At 39.8% G+C, this 19,138-nt stretch overlaps 4 protein-coding genes across 5 annotated transcripts; 3 read left to right on the top strand and 1 right to left on the bottom strand.

Moving 5' to 3' along the window:
• Positions 1–835: 835 nt before the first annotated feature.
• Positions 836–4,287, top strand: LOC143184408 (uncharacterized). Of its 2 annotated transcripts, XM_076386609.1 has the most exons (4): positions 836–1,802; positions 1,883–1,938; positions 3,720–4,048; positions 4,157–4,287. In XM_076386609.1, exons 2-3 carry the CDS (start codon positions 1,891–1,893, stop codon positions 3,975–3,977), a joined length of 306 nt encoding a protein of 101 aa, XP_076242724.1. In that variant the 5' UTR covers positions 836–1,802; positions 1,883–1,890; the 3' UTR covers positions 3,978–4,048; positions 4,157–4,287. The 2 variants fall into 2 exon arrangements, with proteins under 2 accessions (XP_076242724.1, XP_076242725.1); XM_076386610.1 differs by lacking the exon at positions 4,157–4,287 and having other exon boundaries at positions 836–1,938; positions 3,720–4,002.
• On the top strand, positions 4,158–18,208 carry LOC143184400 (uncharacterized). Its single transcript, XM_076386598.1, has 22 exons — positions 4,158–4,311; positions 4,600–5,175; positions 5,252–5,362; positions 5,438–5,529; positions 5,709–5,801; positions 5,951–6,054; positions 13,492–13,556; positions 13,694–13,853; positions 13,927–14,069; positions 14,137–14,341; positions 14,401–14,562; positions 14,636–14,917; positions 15,141–15,389; positions 15,464–15,639; positions 15,705–15,854; positions 15,930–16,212; positions 16,268–16,477; positions 16,548–16,698; positions 16,770–16,992; positions 17,055–17,184; positions 17,252–17,372; positions 17,449–18,208. Exons 2-22 carry the CDS (start codon positions 4,619–4,621, stop codon positions 18,153–18,155), a joined length of 4,374 nt encoding a protein of 1,457 aa, XP_076242713.1. The 5' UTR covers positions 4,158–4,311; positions 4,600–4,618; the 3' UTR covers positions 18,156–18,208.
• Positions 6,228–9,626, bottom strand: LOC143184410 (electron transfer flavoprotein beta subunit lysine methyltransferase-like). Its single transcript, XM_076386611.1, has 2 exons — positions 9,020–9,626; positions 6,228–6,844 (listed from the first exon to the last, which is right to left on the bottom strand). Exons 1-2 carry the CDS (start codon positions 9,501–9,503, stop codon positions 6,507–6,509), a joined length of 822 nt encoding a protein of 273 aa, XP_076242726.1. The 5' UTR covers positions 9,504–9,626; the 3' UTR covers positions 6,228–6,506.
• LOC143184407 (uncharacterized) lies at positions 11,909–13,379 on the top strand. The gene is made up of 2 exons (XM_076386608.1): positions 11,909–12,251; positions 12,561–13,379. The coding sequence occupies exons 1-2, from the start codon at positions 12,199–12,201 to the stop codon at positions 12,886–12,888; spliced, it is 381 nt and encodes a 126-aa protein (XP_076242723.1). The 5' UTR covers positions 11,909–12,198; the 3' UTR covers positions 12,889–13,379.
• Positions 18,209–19,138: the final 930 nt, after the last annotated feature.

Here is a 19,138-nt window from a genome sequence, read left to right as displayed (position 1 = left end):
ACGCCACTGCATCGCGATTTCGCGATTCCCGATCGTTCTCCCGCGCAAATATCCACGGAGAAGAAAAAAGGACAACCAATTTGCGTCCTGCTGATCGATGCAAGCCGAGACACTGTACACTTTTTTAAAACGACAAATCACGTACACGTCGACCTTCGTTCCGATATTTTAACGATTTTTTAAAACTCGAAATAATTGGCCGCAGACGGTTCGACGAGGCTATCGAAATGAGAAATTCTTTTCCAGCTTATTTCGAGTGAGTACTGCCATGGTATTAAATTTTATTGCTTCGTTTTGGTAGAGTCTCCGGTTTTGGCCAATGGCAACAGAGAGTTTCGTGACGTAGTTTTGTTATCGTTGTTGGATTGGCTCGAGGAGCAATATATGCGACCGGGGAAAAAGGATTCTTGCTTTTGAAACAAGAATTTTGACGAGTCTTGGGGAAATTAAGAAATTTAACGATCAATATTTTCGAGTGTACAGTCTATCGAAATGCTATTTACATCGACTGGTGAGAGACGCTGATTGGAGTACTCGTTTCGCAGAGCAAGTGAACGCTTAAGTTTCGATTTCGATACTCTTCTGCATTAACCTCTAAAGTATGAAACTAATGCACGTACGCTCCATGTATTATCGATTCGTATAATTAATTCGTGACTTGTAGAAATTGTCGAAATATGGAAGCATTATTAATTTTTTCATTCGAAAGGTATCGAATAGGAACGATAAACAATGATAAACTGCGTCATTGATTGCAATTTGTTAATATTCCATGAATTTAGCATAAATTAACAACAATAATAACGCATGATCATCGATTACAAATTTCTTTCAAAGTTCATAAATGCAATGTTAATCTTTTTTCTGTTCAGAAGCAATTTTTTAATTGTTTCCTTTTTTTCACCACGTAAACATTACTAGTAATTCCATTGTTTGATAAAGAAAACAATATTAGAATTCACGTTGCTGCAAAGTACGCGATATTTAGTGTAGCAGATATCGAGGTTACTCGAAAACTTTTGAAAAACGACAATAAAGCAAGGGGCAACCCGTTTACCTCGACTTTAACGCGTTAAATTGATCGTTACGAATATGTGGACGTAATCATTATCAAAGCACCGAAGTCACGATGTTGTTTTAACTATCTTGATAGACAGTGAATTAAAAGAGAATAGAAACGGAGATTGCCGTGTAAAACCGTGTAACGTGTCGTTAAAACGTTTGTACAGGTTCTAATGCGTTTAGAAATACTTTGCAACTTTACCTTCAAGTACACCAGCGCGAGAAGTTATAGGAAGCTTTATAGGTATACTTACTAGGATAAGTGAATGTTGGTCTAACGAATAACGAGCGGTAATTTTAAGGATAATACTCTATCAAACGGTGACTGTGGAAAAAAATTACCTGATCGATAAGAATCTGAACATTTAATAATACCACTATTACATTTTACACGTGAACAGCACATTGTATACATAAGAAATTATATGATAATAAACTCACGTTTTAAAGTTGTCAGTCGCCATCATATGCGAAGAGACGGTATCATTCTAACTGCGCGTGCGCATCGACCCATGTTGCTTCTGCTGTAAAGACTCGTTCACATTTGTACGCCTTAGAATGGAACCGTGATAAAAATATTCAATTGCTTCAGAAACATGCATGTTCAATGGCGCACGTAATGAAATCGTCTCATCGGTATTGTCAACTACGCGCCTACTGAAACGACAAAATATTCCTCGAATCTGACTTATATGAATTTAACATGAAATATCTATAATTTATATTTATGATCACATAAAGTAAGACAATTGCATATTTCCCTTTGTATACGTACTCGAAATATTGCCACGATTAAAAAAATCATTTCTCTTAATTTCAGCTTTAATAATGAAGCATTACACGTTTTTCTTGCGCCGAGTTTCGAGAATCACAAAGGTAATTAGCATTTTTAATTAAACCGAACTAGAATTCTGTGTTATTCTCTTCGTTATCGATTAGAATGAAAAATATAAACAGAAATAAACCAGAATGAATAGATTTGTTGGAAAAATTGGAAAGTGTACTTTGCACTTAATCCCCGTAGCAAGAGACTAATGGCGATTTTAATCCCCTAATTTAACAGTATTCGCCCTGTGTACTATTGCTGCTATATTAAATTTCTTCGACATATTCTTAATTCTTTATTCGACACATATTTGAAATGTGAAACGTCTACAGTGATTATAAACGCGAGAATAAAACTGTGTTTCGAAGTCGTTGCAGTGTAGGCACGAACATAGTAAAAAGAGAACAGAAAAGGAAATTGGGGGTCACGATAATTTTGTTTCGGCTCGTAAATATTGCGTTTTTAAACCTCGAGATGTAGCCGTGAAGGCTCACAATGGCGTAGAAAGAGTTTACGCGATTCATGCGGTTCATTCCTTCACATTCCATCAGCTGGACATGATGAACCTTAACAAGGAGAACGCTTTTACGTGTTACAATTAAGGCTGAGACTATAGCGCCGTCTATCAATCTGGTATAAACTAAAATATGTAGATGTGAGCACGGTGAGTATAAAAATGTGTCTAATGGATTGGTTACTGTGAAAAAGGTAAATTAGGGAAATTATAAAATTACGCATAAAAGTTAGAAGTTTTTTTATTATTTCAATTACTAATATTTTAATTTCACTTTTCAAGCGATAAAAATCTTTTAACGTGCCTTTGCATTTTCTCTAAAATACGTTTTCATAATTTAGTTCATATGACATTGGTAGATGGCGCTATATACATAGCTCCGATTTTTAGGCAGAGGCGACAATCTTGTATATTACAAGTTTATGTCACATTTGCAGCGCCACCTACAATTATGGGGGGAACTAAAATGTGTGAACGGGGTATGTGTGTGTATATACGTATAGTGCATCGAGTACTTTGGAGAAAATTTAAATGCATAATTTTAATTATTTCAAAAATTAAAATACCAATAATTGGAATAATAACAATTTTTTAATTTAAATTTAAATGGATATATTTTTGAGAACATATTGCTTGACAGAATAAGAGAACTGCTTTAATTAAAAGAACTTAATAGGGAAAGGGGTAGTTGCACATTGTGTACGTTCTGATGTCTTTCCTGTTTGCATGATCGTAATATTCTCATTGAAGTTGTACATAAATTACGATCGAGGTAAAATAGTTACAGTATTCTTATTTAGGTCAATAATTAGGTAATTATAAACATATATACGTAATAAATAATACATATATGTTTATTATATTTATCAAAGCAATACAAGAATAGGTATGGAACTTAATATCTCCTTGTAATGTTTATTTAAATCAGCATAGCAATTATCTTATCATATTTAATTCCGTATTTAAACTATTGTCAATGCCTCTCTGCCTATTGTTAGTCCGTAACCTAGAGATACCGATAAATCATGAGATAAAACAGTTTTAAACTGGCCTACTCGTCAGTAATATCAGTTTTTACCAATAACCCTTTTCTTTCTTTAGTGTCTATACAAAAACGCTAAAGGGGCAAAGACAAAAATTTACGTCGAAATATATATCTTTTTACATGATCCTTAAAACATCATTTATTTATTGACCAACTATACTTTCCAGTTATTTAACATCCTTAAATATCCAATCTAAGGAATTTGAAATCTATTTCTAGGATGCCTGTTTCTCTTGAAAGACATTATCTTTTTCATCATTTTTCTATCTCAGAAAAGCCAGAAAAGGAGGGATGCATCTATAGATGTGTCTAAATACACCCCTCGAGCTGATCTTAGCAGTCAACGATCATCCTCCGCTTCGGTCGCGAGCAGGAACTTTTGGCGGGGGCTCTCGGCAGCAAGTTACATATTTGCTTGTATGCGAGGAGGGTGCAGAGAGGGTGCGCGCTGGGAGATCAGTCGCGCGGAAGAGGCTAACGCCCAGCTGCCCGGCAGATCGCGACTTCGTGTGTTCGCGATAACGACCTGACGAGTTCTTCTGATCCGTCTTTGAATGACCTCGAGGTGCTAGATAAGATCGATCACCATGCAACCTCTTTGGTCTGTCTCCTTTCCCCTTATCTAATTCGTTTCAATAATATCAACTCTCTCTTTTTCCCTTGTGCAGACATTTCTCATAATGCCATGCCACGACTTTCATCCCTTTAGGTCCACCAGTCCACTCCAGCGATGTATCCTTTAGTCACGAGCGAGACCATCCCCTGGAGTGTCCTTCCTGTGCGAGAATAGTGTCAACGTCGATTTTAACATAAGGAACATTACGCCTGGCGGAAGGGAAGTCGACTGTTCTTGGAATTCGAAACGTAAGCAACCTGCACGATGTATATTTACTGATTGATAAAGAGTGACTTAATTAATTAGCAAGATCGAGGAGAAAGTTCTCGGTTTGTTTGTTTGTTCTGTTGAATATGTTTTGAAAGTAATTAACGTCGACCCTTGACAACAATCTGATGCTTCAGATTATAAGTAGCTGTGTAAGAGAAAAAATATTTGAGGAAAAGTTAAACCCTAAGTACGTTTGGGATCACAGCCGCGACTTTTACGTGTCGATTAATATTTCTGGAAGCCTCATATTTAATAATTTTTTTTAGACGTCTGACTTTCTCGAAGATGCCATCCTCGATATTCAGAATTTTTCTTCTCTCCTGGATCTGTTGTGTGACCTTCGTTGACGGTTCCTCTACAACAGAGGTGTCGTGTGGCGATCACCTGACAGCACCCAGAGGAGTGATCCAGACCCCAAACTTCCCAGGACCGTTCCTCGTTCCCATCAAGTGTCGCTGGGTGATCGACGTGTCCGACATCCCCGCGACTAACAGCTCCATAGTCGTTTACTTAACGCAAGTCTACGTGTACAAGGGACTTCGTTTCACCGAGTACGCTTACTACGAGTCGGAGAGCTCGTACTATGGCGCAGCGTTGGTCAAGGAGATCACCGAGGGCAACGTCTTCGAATTCCATTGGTTTCGCACCTTCAGGCCCTTCCTCGTCGTCGAGTTCGAGCTCGATCGACTCGAGGGGAATCATGTTCGTGTGCTGAATGATCTGCTGGAGGTGTATGGGTTCAATGTTACTTATCAAATGACCGAAGACGAGCCGCATCCTGATTCCTGTTCCGTCCAGCGCTGCTCCTTTACTGGCAACTGCTTGATGTCTTCTGATTATGCGTATGTAGTTCTGTTAATTGTATTAAATGAATAACAATCATACAGATAAATAATGAGATTTCCTTCTTTTTTGTAGGAACTTTTTTTGTCGGTGTTTCGAGGGCTTCAGGGGGAGGAATTGCAACGAAGGACCTCTTTGTTTCGACGATAGACGAAAACCCGTGTGCCAAAATGGAGGCACTTGCATGTATGATAAACATTGTTTAATATATTGTAGATAAAATCTGCGAATGAATTTTTTATTTTTTATTTTCTTTTTTAGGCAAATTGGCGCGGAAGCAATGAACTGCCTTTGCCCGAATGGTTACGTCGGTCGCAATTGTGAAATTCATCTTCTGGACAACGGGGACACTGGTAAAGTTCCTTTGACTATTAGCCTGTAATCTTGAATGTAACTCACACTCGTGGCGGATAACTTTTCAATGAGTCACATTCCACGCTCGCGGACGAATCGTGATCGCGGGACGCGGCTGACTCATTCACGTGAGACCTAATGTTCTTAATGATAATAGGAGGTCAATGTTTGTTTGCAGAATGTGGGACCGAGGATTGCATAATGCAATGCCCTTACGACGAAGATGAGCAACGACTTTGCGCTTGCAAAAATGGCACGAAGATCTCCAACAGTGAGTTTCCTTTGTTTTTATGTTTATTTAAATGTGATGGAAATTCCTAATAGGAAGAATTCCTGCTGGAAACAGCGAAGGTTTCTATTCAATTTTCCTAGTACTAATATTGTTGACAGTTGAGTAACCGAAATGGGGAATTTTTGTAGATCGATCGAGATACGAATGCAGAATAAAATTGTCCAACGTCACATCTCTGCAGACTGGCTCAATCACGCAACAAGGTAGCTTGGAATCTTATGTAGGCAGACAGGTAAGTGAAATTAATGTAAAATAGATTTTAATGCGTTTAACGTATTTTTACTTTAATCGATACGAACTTAAAATCATATCAGCAGTTTGTGAACTGTTGCAAATAATAAAGAAACATTTTTTTTATGACAACTGTTACGTAATCATAAGAGAATAATCATTTTGTTGGGAATTTAATGTTAGATATTGTAAATACAGCAGTTGAAGAGTAGTAAAGTCAAATATCACCAGATATTACCAGATAGCATGCGTTATCATCTTCTTTCGCAATCAATGCTGTCTGGCTGCCATAAATCCAACTGCTAGATTGTTTACGATCCAGCACGCGGCACCGTATGACAAACAGATGCCTGTTTAACTGCTCTTATTTTATTGAAAGATCTACTTATGCAAATGTCATTTCTTAATAACGGGATCACAGATACTTAATGAATTAAAAAAATAATGTATCAGCTATCCCAGGAATTCCCAAACATTACATTTATCGTAACCATAATTTTCCTGTCGAACATTGTCAGGTAAAGGATACACCTTCAACAATTTCAGTCTCTTTTTCAAGTCACTGGTCAGGCCATGCCTCCCTGGATCGCTCAAATAAATTCTTGATCCACTTTTGCGTGCTTTTTGGAGCCAAGGGATCAAACTGCCAGCAATTTCTTCGTCGTAGAGCATATCACCAATGAGAATAACGTCGACAGCTGTTTTAAGCGGCTCATGCAAGAGATTCTCCTGCGATATCTCAATTTTCACATGGTTCAATGCCGCGTTCATGGAAATGGCTGTACAGGCGACTACAATCATACAAAAATAATTGATCATTATCTTCAGAGGTAAAGAGAATCGAGTTCAGAGCCACTAATCTAAAAGTACAACGAGACCACCGTAATAGACAATAACACTGTGGCCTTTTGATCAATTCTTTTGCTTACAATTGATGCACGGTTATGCGTTATTATCCCAGAGGCGCGTAACCGCGAGTTATTACATAATCACGTGAGTTAGTTTCCACCGACACTTTCCATTGATCGTTTTGAAGTGGGGGAAGAACAGGGAAAATTCTCAGTACGTAATTCGATCCCGATAATCGATTCCTGCTAACGGGTATCTGATACGAAGAATGCTAAATACATGTATATCCACTGGCGACAAAGACTACTCGGATAAGATAAAGCTTTGTAAAAATCGTCTGTTATCAAAGGGGATCGATTGTGTAACGCGGCGATCTTCTGTCGAGTCGTCGGACGAATGTAACCCGGTGAAAGTGAACTTGAGGCCGTCGTAAAATTCTGTGTTACTGGGTCGACCCAATTGGTCCCCTAGCTATCCTCGACTTCTTTCTATGCTCCTTCATTGTACAGGAATTTGATCACGCTCTTGGGGAATCTCTTTGCCTATTTTACAGCACACCTAATCGATTCAGGGTATCCTTGAGTATTCTATTCAGTAGTAAAGTCTTGGCATGTCTCTGTGGCTCTAAGGCAAAACGACCTATGTCAAATTTTCAACAAATTTGAGTTAAGGGCTTAATTTAGATCTCTTTTTGTGTCTTTTATTTTAGGGTTTTTTTTCTTTTTTTAAGAAAAGGAAGGGCATTAAATGTGATCTAGGACGCTTGGGTCTTAAGTCATTTTGTTTTAAAATCACAGATTTATTTCCTCTAGTTTCTACTACCTTTCACCAAAATTCAATGCTATAGAGTTGTCTGCTTTGTTTTGTTTTCCCCCCTCCACCGAGGAGCCAGTTAACACCGATAACATCGCCTACCAATTTATCATCTGTATTCAATTCATCGCTGTTAATCTTAATTTCAGGCGATTGCTGTTATCATCGTATCCGCGGACACGCGATTAAATCACTCTAGATAGGGCGCCGTTGCGGTCGCGAGATCATCGAAGACGCAATGCCTTTGCGTCAGCGATTTATTCTTTAAAATGCAAGAGACGCACAGTGGCCAGGAACAGAGATCCCTTCGCTGACGCACAGTCGCACGAATTCCACTCTGGCTCGTGTCTTTCTCCGTGTGAAACGGGGAAAACCGAGCCTCCTGACCTACATTCTGCATCCTTTCCATATTGGTCCGATCCTATTACAATTGCTGACTTTGGGTGCTGTCCAAAAAGGAACACGCATTCTAGGACTCCTACAGGTAGAAAACAAGGGAAATGTGTTCGAAGAAAATTTAGCTATATCGCTCTTTAATCGAATATTATCGTTAACAAGGGAAAAAAAGTGTTTGGTCGTTCAGAGACCCCTATATAAAAATTTGCAGAACGAAATTAGATACCTGCGCACACAGGTGCACGGGTGACGTCAAGCCGGACTGCAAGTCTTTCTTTTTACCTTCCCTGGTATTCCCAGCGGCTTGTCCGACTGGTTCATCTCGTTTTATCGAATTCCAAACGCAACACGCTTCTTTCCCGGTACAATCGCTTCCCTCCTCAGTTGCCTGAGTATCACCGGGAACTTCCACGCCCCTCGAACGATTTATCAACGAGGGGCTGGTGAATGCATCGCGTCGTATTTAAATAGTCGTCGATGCACCGTGCGTCGTCACTTGCCTCTAATGATAATTGCATTTCAACGTTCGTATGAGGACGTATGAGGAAAATCTAAAAGACGAAACGGAGTCCTGTTTACATGGCCCTATCAGGCGTAAATAATGGAAATATTTTCATGACGCATTAGACTCTTTTAAACGACTCTTTCCTGACGCAGTTTATGAGACTTGGTCTCATTTCGCAATTTATTTTCGATTTATTTTCAGAGAAATCCCTGGATCTGCTTTCTTCCTGGGCCTTAAACGATTCATCTGATATGTATAATGATCGATGAAGTAGCAAGAAAGTAACAAAAATTGGGTATTTTGGAAACAGTCATAAATCTATACTCTTTCAGACTCTGTCTGGCCTAGAATACTAAAGTACTCTATATCTTTCTTACAGTATTTACTCAAGCATCGTGCAAACCTTTATCAATGTCATTAGCAACGACTTTATTGGCCCCAACAAGCTTGGCAGCGATCGCAGCAGCTCCACAGCCAGCCCCAACGTCCAGTACATTCGTTTCCCCTTTGTTCAGGGTCGAGAATAGTCTCCCTCCTTCATCCAGGACGAATCTGGCGAGTGCCTGACCTCCAGGCCAATAAATGGACCAGAAGGGGTTCGTGAACACATTCTTCGTCGCTTGATCCCCATTCAGAATAGTTTGAAACGGTTCGTGGTACAGGGAACAGTTGGCCGTTAGCAGAAACAACCTGATCTCTGGCGTCATGTGTTTTCTGGTCACTTCTGTATGCTTCAGAATCGTTTGCGCCACCTCAAACTCGCTACCAACGATCCCTTCAATGGCAAAGTGGCATCCGTGGCTCCTGCCACGTTCCCACTTGCTTCTGTTCGTTGGAACCGCTGTCACGTAGAGGCCACCCGAGCGTGTAACCCATCTTGTAATCATCTCGTAGCCTAAACAAAAGGTTGTCTATAAAAAGCCAGATTCAAGGGAGGGTCTAATTATAACGCTCTGTATTCTCGAGAGGGGATTATCTGCGCGTTGTTTCATCAAACCGCGAGAACAGCAAGGAGGTATTCGTTTCTTTGACGAAAAGCACGATAAGGTTGTTACCTTCTTAGAACTGTATCTCAAATCGCGATCTCAGAGGCAGATAAACTATCAATTCCGAATTTTTATCGTCTCTTGGCCCTGAAGATAAGATTTCTTAGGCGTTCCAAGACTCGATGACTTCGCGAATGAGTGTCACTCGATTGCAGCGATCGACGAAATGATTGCGCCACTATTTTCTGTTAATTTTTTAAATATAGCGGGTACAATCTTTCGCTTTTTGTCAGAAAACGAAATGAAAAAGCAAAATTGACCAAACCTCAGGTCCAAATATTATTTTGCATGTTTACAAGTATTGGTTTATTTATAAACTCTTATTTATCGCTAAATGTCTGGACACTCGATAACAGTGTAAACTGTGAACAAGATCGATAAGTCTCGTTGATTCTTCATGAGAAGCATTATTACCTACGTAATAGGTTGGGGTCCACGTGCTTTTCTAAAACGTGCCACTTCAACCAAGCTTCAACGTGTCGATACGTCGCGTTTTGCGGTGAACGGACTCTAAATTACGCACGCACGTTTTCGCCGGATATTTTTAGACTGAACCTCGCCGAGAAATACCTTTTTTGCAAAAGGTTTCGAGACTGTGAGATCTCCATCGACATTGGGAATTCCCCGACTATCTATGCGTCTCTGGCAAGTCGTCGCTACTACCACAAATGCATCGCTAATCTGGTTATTAGGATTGATTAAGAAAAACGTTGATATTTATATAAAGAACAGTTTCATGTTCGAAAAACAGCTATAATTCTCTAGACATCCACAATTGTTATACCTTCACCTCGACATGATCTAGCTCTAGTTCTCTAGGCATCCATAATTGTTGTACCTTCATATCAAGATGCTCGTGCTTGTAATAGATATTATAAAACATCACGAGTATCCTTTATGCAACGAATTAACTTTCCAGCTCGTTAGAGTTCAAATAGATCTGTTACGAGCAAGGGATACTCGTTATATACGACGAATGTAATTATAACTATATCGGTCTAAAAAAAGATTAAGGGGAGGCTGAAGGTGAACGTACGAGTGAGATAGCCTGCAATTGGGCATCCCATGTATTGTTAGAAGACGACCTTCGAAATTACCTTGGCTAGAATTCTTTTCTCCTAGCGTTTTTTACAGTAATAGCAACAGATTTGTTAAAACTGTTGCATATCACGTATGTATATCTATATCTCAGTCGTACTATGCGATCATGTTTTATTGACGCGCGTGCGCCGCTGGAGAAAGTGAATACATGTACGAAATTATCGACTTTTCACAGTCCCGTTGACAGTCGGTGATTCCCGCGTAGATTTCCACCTGGGTTATCAGCGCAAACCTGTCCAATTGCAAGGCTGACGAAATCAAGGAGACGAGATGATGCTACTTGCATCATGACTCGGTACATACTCCTCAACCTGCTGGAGTTAAGCTATTGATTAGAGTTGGAAGCTTCTACACACACGCTGGAAGCTTCCTTATTCGCCTAATTAGTTGGCTCCTGAATAAAACAAGTATCCATGCGATTTGACCTATGGACCACGACCGAGCACTATAACATGATCATTTTGCTTCCAAAATAATGCAACGTCATTGTCTACCTATTTCATCACTCTTCGCCTCCTCTATTATCTCTTTTAGAGAGTAATCCTTAAAACGTTTCGACAGGATAGGAGGTCCAAAGTATCAGAGGAAGCAGAGTCCCTGACCCAAACACGATCTCACTTTTAGTTTCCTTCCTAGGACCTCTGTGTTTGCAGCTAACTTATTACGTATCGCGATGTAGTTATTTTCCTGCAAACGTGCATTTCCCGGAAATTTTCCCCATCGGTAATCATTAGGAGCATTATAAATGCAGATGGTTCGCGGGATTTCTGTGGTTAAACTCCAAAGCGCTGTGTTTTCTCTATAGAGATCGAAATTAGATATCGCGAATTGACTTGAAAAACGTATTCCACGCTATAAACTCGCTAGAGAATAGTGAGGCTCTATCGAGAAAACACTATAGATGACCTAAAAATCGTTGCGCAAGTGGAACCAAAAAGATCATAAGTCGCAGAGAAGTTACTCGAAAGCTTCGTCCTTGGCTTCATATGATTTCTTGGTAAAGCTTTCACGGTCGATCGTTGCTACAAAGCTCCGTTATGTGTACTCAGAAAGGCTCGACGCTACACTTTATCTGGAATGCCCCGTAGATTGCAAGACTCGTCGCGTGGTAGGGGAAGAGGTGATATAAAGCGAGGCGAACCGGTAGTCGTGGTTACTCTTCACTGGAGCTTCATTTGGAGTGTGTCTCTCCAACACAGAACCACCTTTCGTGAAAGTCTTTCGCTGTTGCGTAAGGTTGTATTCGAACAGTCGTGCTTATCGATCGTTTGAAGAGGAATTCAGTGAAACGTTGAAACGTCGACATAACGTGAACGTTTGGTCGTGCGATAAGCTGAGAAGCACAGTCGAGAAAATTCCTACGTTCAGTGAAGTGTGCAAACGAGGCGCAACGAGTCGTTCGCAGAACAGAGAACAAGAACAGATACTCACAGATATGACACGCTGCCAGAGCCTGCAATCCTTCGCACCTGCTACGATGACCGAAAGGTAAGGATCTGGGACTTTTGGGAAGACTGGGTACTCGGGCCGCGGGGCACGTGACGTTGCTTTTTCTTTTGCCTCGGTTGCGAAACGAGAGCCGCGATTTCTATCAGGGAGGACGATTTTCAGTTCCCGCGATATCTCCACTTGCCTTATCTTTTCGTTGAAGAATTGTAAGTTCAAAAACTTTCCTCTTCGTTTCTTTAACTCCGTTTCTATTACAACTTCAAACACTTGCGTCGTCGTATCACCGAAAGAATCAAACTTCTAAATTGAATAAAATGTTCCAAAGACTTATCTCTAAATTATTTTCAGCGCAAAACTATCGTGGCCAGAACAGAAGGAGTCCAGGTGTCCAAGAGGCACGATCACGTGCGGAATGCTGCCGACGTTGCGAGCCCTAGCATCCAAGGAATGCGACAGTTACCAAGAGACAGTCTGTCTCGTGCCCATTGACGCACAAATGGACTCGGCCAGCCACCTGCAGATGATACTATTGGAGGCATATTGTCGTGAAACGGGGATCAAAGTGCTAAGAGTCTCCAGAGAGAGGATAAGAGACCACCTGTGTCCTGGAAGCGGGGATTTGTCCTGCGTTCTCATCTCTAGTAGTCATCCATATTTTCTTGAACCACCAGAGTGAAATTGGGACAGCAAAGGTCCTTTGAGAATGAATTATTTTCGACTGGGTGCAGTCAAATGATTGGAAGATTGAGGCCTTACGACCCTATAAACCAGGAATTTGGAAGAAGAAGATCTCTGGCTGATTTTCTACTTACTTTGTGTGGTTTACTATTTTTAATGGACTTTTGAAGAGTTTGTATGATAACAAGTGATGATTAGATTACAACTCTTGAGATAAGAGGAGCTTTTTGCATAGATTGTAACTGTGAGAAGCTTCCTGAATTAGGAAAGTCTTGCAAGGAGTTAGACAATGCAAATAGAGTTTTGGAGAAGGACAGTTATTGTGCATTGGTTCATATGTGTTGTACAATATGTTATTGCTAAAGACATATGAACAAAAACTATGTTGTAATTGTTGACTATGAGAAAAATAGAAGATGATTTTGTGATTGTTACATATACAGAATATTGTCATATATCAAAAGTTATTTTGTAATAATATACATTATACATTAAACAAAATATTTGTTGTTTATTTATTCCTATTTTTCTTGTATAAGTATCCCAAGTATTTCTAGTATCATTCATCAAATATCCATTCACATTTCTTTCTACTGTGTAGCTCACAAAGTACTTAAGGAACTGTAGTATTTCATCTATGGAGGACTTACAAATCCTGAGCGTGACGTGAGTAGGTACATTAAACTATAGAGTTCTGTTATTTGCTCGTGAAGTTTAAAGTACACTTCATAACATAATAGAAGATAACTCTACATAAATCCATAAATATCAAAGGGGAAAATAAAACACTGTTATACATGTAGGCCTACATCAGAGATTACTTTCCACTTTTTTGGGAACTCTGAAGACGGAGATAAAATTAGAGAGTCTCTCAACAAGCTGGTTCAGCGTAGACGCCTTAGCGAGATTTCCCTCGAATCGACTCACTTCACGTTTCAACAGAAACCTGCCCTAAAATTGCAGGTATTCTTTCATTAAGTCTTTTAAAATGTTCTTCCAGACGATTTTTATATATCCAGTAATCATTTTCCGCCAGAGTCTTCGCCTTAATCGAGTCAATGATCACGAAGTCCACTTAGGAGATCAATTCAGTCTGTCCTGTGTTGCTCAAGGAAGTTATGGCATTAATTTCATCTGGTATAAGGACAGCATGCTGGTGAATATCAGCAAAGCTACTAGGTAATTAGAAAACAGCTTCAGAAGAATCTCTAATAAGTATTTTGTCACGACGTAATTTTTTCTTTAGAGAAATAGGGTACAAACATGTTCCAAGCGATGGTTCAGATCTTCATACGTCTCTCCTGACCATCGAGAAGGCAACCTTGCTTGATGCTGGTCAGTATACTTGCCAAGTGGTCGATTGGGGCGTGCAGCAATGTAAAAGTATCTACATCGATGTGAAAGACGAGCCTAATGTAAAAGTGGTGCCCATGAGTGCTACTATAGACAAGGTAATACTGTAATCGATTGACTACAAGTATTAAGTTCTCTAAGTTCCTTTTTCTTCCAGGGAAGTAACATACAATTGACCTGCATGACACCTAACATGCCCAACATTGGAATAGGATTTGGTTGGACGAAGAACAGAGCTCTACTTAAACTGGTGCCTGGGAGCGAGGTGTGGGAGGATCTTTATCCAGCAGGAAGTTTACTGAAAATTACAAATGCACAGGTAGAGAAATCAGTGACACAATAATTGTAAGAAATACTTATCCAGAGTGATTTACTATACGTTTCATTTTCAGAAATCTGCAATATACACTTGCAATGTGGCAGACAAGTCTATGTCCGTTCGTGTGGAGATCGTGAATCGAACTCTCATCCCAATTTGCCTGAATGAAACATCTTGGGGTCTCCATTGGCCAGACACAGCTCCAGGATCAGACGCGTTGCTGGAATGCCCTCAGAACTTCATAGGCAAGAAAGTGTCGCGATTGTGCTCAATGAAGGACGCCACTACACCTGAATGGCAACTACCAGATTTCTTTTCTTGTTTATACGAGCCACTCACCTTACATTATGATAAGGTGTCTATTGTTTGCATAACTCTTAGCTTTATCATCTCTTGACCTCCGTGTATTTCGAGGAATATTCACTGTCCAAGTGTTCACATTAATCGATATTTGCATTTGGCGAATACTATTCCTTGTATCATCCTTTGAATTATGATATAGAGATGGTATCGTCAACTGGGCTGACTCTAAGAAGACTACAACAATCTTTGGACCATTATTTTCACTCTGCTCGCAGTTCAAAAGCCTGACACTTGGTTATCAGAATACAACCGGCTCCAAGACGATCTACACCTTCTGGGAGATCCTTAGATCGCGAACACTGCCTCTCTACCCCGGCGAAGGGGATCGTATCTTGACCATTCTGGCAGAAATCGAGCGTTATCAATACAATATCGATCCTCTGGATCCACATTTATCGACAGAGGCTTTAATACAGATTATTAGCCGTATACTAGCTGATGAAAACTCGATTTTGTGTCAACAGGTAAGCCAAACCTGATCTGATAATAGCCCGATAAAACCGCAAGTAGTAGTGAATCATTTGTTTATGGTTTTCAGAGACTTCTATTACTCTTCCAAATTACGCAACGAAGTTTAATGCACTGGTCGAAGATAGCAGCACAACCTTATAAGCATTTGCCATTACCTTCTCTGGTAGTAGACGTTCAAGAACTCCAACAACACAGTGGAGACAGTATCACACACTCTCTTCAAATTCCGGCAGACGAGTCCACGTAATTATCACTCAGAAGATAAGATCTATTACAGAGCAGTTCTTCACCTAGATAATCGTTTCTAGATACCCATCATGGTACGAAGATAAAGTGACCATACGTTTGTGGAAGAAACGACAACGAGGTGTGAAGTTTAACAGCACTCTCAGTGGAATTGTAATCGTCTACAAAAATGTGTCCCGTTTTCTTCCAACCGCCTATGTTAAAGAACTCGAGTGAGTGATTCGAATGATTTAAAACATGGGTCATTTTTTGTCAACAGTTTCTAACCTGAATACTTTTTTTCGTAGCGATGGTACTGATCTCGAGTTCCGAGTGAATTCCCGAGTCATCACAGTGACAGTGCCTGCCTTCAGCCTGGACAAACATAATAAGATATGGGTGGATTTGCAGATGAAGCATGTCCAGAATCAATCCAACTCATGGAATATCTCCTGTGGACTTATGGACAATACTGGGACCTGGGACCTGAACAGTTGCATCGCAAACACATTGCCAGGAGATACCACTACGCACTGTTTGTGTCCCAACAGTGGGACCTTTGCAGTTTTCCTTACAGCGCGTGCAGTCAGAGTAAGTTCAAATAGGATGCAATAAACAACTGTGAATAAGTGAGTGTATTTTGCAGGTAGTACTCGCGAAGAAAGAGCAAATTACTTTTATAGTAATCTTTGGATGCGGTAGCTGTTTGGTGCAATGTTTTCTGTCTTCTCTGATCCTTGGCACCTTCTGGTGGAAGAACCAAAGCTGGTTGAATTTCCTGAAGCTTCAGTGTTGTGGTGCCTTAGTTGGGGCAATGGCTGTTTTTATCTATGCTGTGCATAAGAATCTTCCAGAAGTAAGTAACATATTATAGTGTACATAATATAATTTTGCAAGTGCCTGTTATTATAATGTCTCGATTTTAGAGCTCCTACGCAATCGTGGCGATAGCTTTAGAAGCATTCCTACTTATTGGAATGTCTGCACCAATATCCGAAGCACTGATTATCTATGCTGGTCTGACACAAGTTCGGTCCAGCCAACATTTCCAGCCTACTGTGATCGCAGTTATCACAGGTTTGAATGAATATATTCAAAGACTCAGAACCTTTTTATGAAACATTAACTAATACTCAGATTTGATTTAGGTGTTCCGATCTTAGCTGTATTGGCTACTGAACTCACTCATAAGAGTACTGGCTGGAGACACGAATCCTGGTGGCTAATTTTCGGCAGTGGAGTCTATAACATATTCGTCACTTGTGCAACAATGATGTTTCTGCTCTTTGCATTGTTATATTTAGGGATCCTACACAAAGCCCACGCCCTCGTCGAGGAAAATGTCATGAAAAAAGAAGCCATAGAAGCAAGGTATGATTATACAACTTCCAACTTAAATCTTCAGTATTTACAGATGATCTCTGATCTCGTAGATTACGAATGCTTCATCGAGCTGCCATCGTCATATGCGGAGTCATTGCCATGGAAGCTTCTTCCATTTTCTACATAAACTCCAATTCCATTATCTATCATTATGTCTTTGCTTCCCTCTCTTCTGTATTGGTACGTATCAATTATTTACTAGAATATTTACCAATGAATCCTGTATCAATGACCTCTGCATTCACAGGGATTCATCATAATAATAGTATACATTGTGAATGGCGAGTTGGCGATTATCGACTTAATTCTAAGAAAACTAAGGTGGAAGCAGGACACAGAGGAAGAAATAACGTCTGAGCCAATCAAAGGTATTTTCATAAAAGAACACTGAAATGAATTATATAGAAGTCTTGGACAGATCCGAATTTATTTTTGTTTTCTTAGTGTGTTCAAAAAGTGGTGCAGAAGTGGACAACGACACGGCACCACCTCCATCATCGCTGACCATCGGAGAGTCCTATTTAGAAGCTCGCGGGATCGCTGCCGGTAGTATAGACATGCGTGAATTCGTGAATGAGTCCTCGACCTCATACACAAAGCCTTCCGTCCCTGTTGCCAGCAGATTCTTGCCAGAAATACGCATCGATCACTCCGATGACATTAACCTCGAGAATTATAGTACAAGCCCGCGCAAATATCAAGACTCAATCGCGTTCGATGTCATGTTTCCTGGCCGAGCATCCCACTGTGTCAACGAGCCATTTGGCAACAGTGAATGTTGCAATTTCCGCGAATTTGGGAAATACCGTGAGCCTCAGGGACAAATTTTCATATCGCATAACTCATCGACTGAAAACTTCGCAAAAGTATTATGCAATGCCGATGTGGAGTCTCGGTTGAGCGCCATGCCAGACGTGACATTGGCTGTAAAAAGCGACGTCGAGCTGTTGTCGACGACAGAACTGAAGAGTCGAGAGCACGTGACTGTCATACCTGACATAGCGAATACGACAGAACGTAAGCAACCAGACGGAGAGGAGAAGGCGCCAGAGATTGTGATTACGAATTGCGAGGCGACGACAAGTGGCATGCTCGATCGTATTTCTCACGATCTTGATTATTTGCTGAATCGTACGACAGACGGAACTTAGGTATCTTTCGATAAATTATTTATAATATTTTATAATCTCGTTAAATGTTTCATAGAATGGGTATGAAATACTTTAAAGAATTAATTCAAGTGCGTGCATTGGAACGAAGCATGTGACTGAAAGGGAGATTGATTTCTTAAGAAATTTCTTGTTTATTTCTATGAAATACTACTCTTTAATTATTCCTGATTGATAAAGGAATTGCAGAGGTATAGGGATAGAGAGGTTTGAATCGAATTTTATTGGATACTTGTTCAAACAAATAAATGAATGATAGTACTTTCTAAAAAATGTTATTATTATCGTTATCGGGTTTATAAAATTGTTTATGTTTATGTTGTTTAACGTACCAGAGATATAGCATTGTAAGAGTGTTACATTATGCTTGCAGTAATTAAGCTAAACAATCCGGAAGATGTACAGTTTCTCTTCGTTTACAAATACAAACATATACACTCGTCTCTTAATCTCATTACACATGTTCTAGGACATGAGTTATAAAAACACTGTTTGTATGTATAAGGACAAACATTTCTAATTACACCTCGTCCATAAGAGTGTTTTACACGAAAGACATTTCATGTTTCTCTTTTCACTATAAATGTCTCGTAAATAAATTTTTTATAGAACGGCGCCTCTTTAGATTGACATTTTCCTACTTCCGCAGCAAAACGAACGATCAACATAGAAAGCACATGGGAGTAGAAGCCGAAATTGTTTAGGAAAAACAGGAGTGATTAGTTAGCAATGAACAAAACAAATTTCAGGCAGTGGAATTCCGAGTTATAATATTTATTTATCACTGTCATCGTACAGCCCTTTCATAATATCCACGATTCAATCGTCGTACTTTTTCCTCGTTTTATAATTTGAATTATAAAGCTATACATTCAATTTAGTTTTGATAATCTACTTACATACTTAAGATCGACGTTTATGTTGATTGGTAATAATAATTACCGCTAGTTATGGTTAGTCGTTTG

The sequence above is a fragment of the Calliopsis andreniformis genome, chromosome 10, assembly GCF_051401765.1.
Source record: "Calliopsis andreniformis isolate RMS-2024a chromosome 10, iyCalAndr_principal, whole genome shotgun sequence".
NCBI classification, from domain to species: Eukaryota; Metazoa; Arthropoda; class Insecta; order Hymenoptera; family Andrenidae; genus Calliopsis; species Calliopsis andreniformis.
This window is presented reverse-complemented; position numbering and strand designations above follow the sequence as displayed.

Coding starts and splice junctions, on each gene's coding strand:
- LOC143184407 (XM_076386608.1), top strand. CDS start 12,199: ATGACACGCTGCCAGAGCCTGCAATCCTTCGCACCTGCTACGATGACC. Junction 12,252..12,560: donor CCTGCTACGATGACCGAAAG/GTAAGGATCTGG, acceptor AATTATTTTCAG/CGCAAAACTATCGTGGCCAG.
- LOC143184410 (XM_076386611.1), bottom strand. CDS start 9,503: ATGATTACAAGATGGGTTACACGCTCGGGTGGCCTCTACGTGACAGCG. Junction 6,845..9,019: donor TGCTAATGACATTGATAAAG/GTTTGCACGATG, acceptor GTATGATTGTAG/TCGCCTGTACAGCCATTTCC.
- LOC143184400 (XM_076386598.1), top strand. CDS start 4,619: ATGCCATCCTCGATATTCAGAATTTTTCTTCTCTCCTGGATCTGTTGT. Junction 13,557..13,693: donor TTACAAATCCTGAGCGTGAC/GTGAGTAGGTAC, acceptor TTATACATGTAG/GCCTACATCAGAGATTACTT. Junction 16,993..17,054: donor AAAGAAGCCATAGAAGCAAG/GTATGATTATAC, acceptor CTGATCTCGTAG/ATTACGAATGCTTCATCGAG.
- LOC143184408 (XM_076386609.1), top strand. CDS start 1,891: ATGAAGCATTACACGTTTTTCTTGCGCCGAGTTTCGAGAATCACAAAG. Junction 1,939..3,719: donor GAGTTTCGAGAATCACAAAG/GTAATTAGCATT, acceptor TTTCTATCTCAG/AAAAGCCAGAAAAGGAGGGA.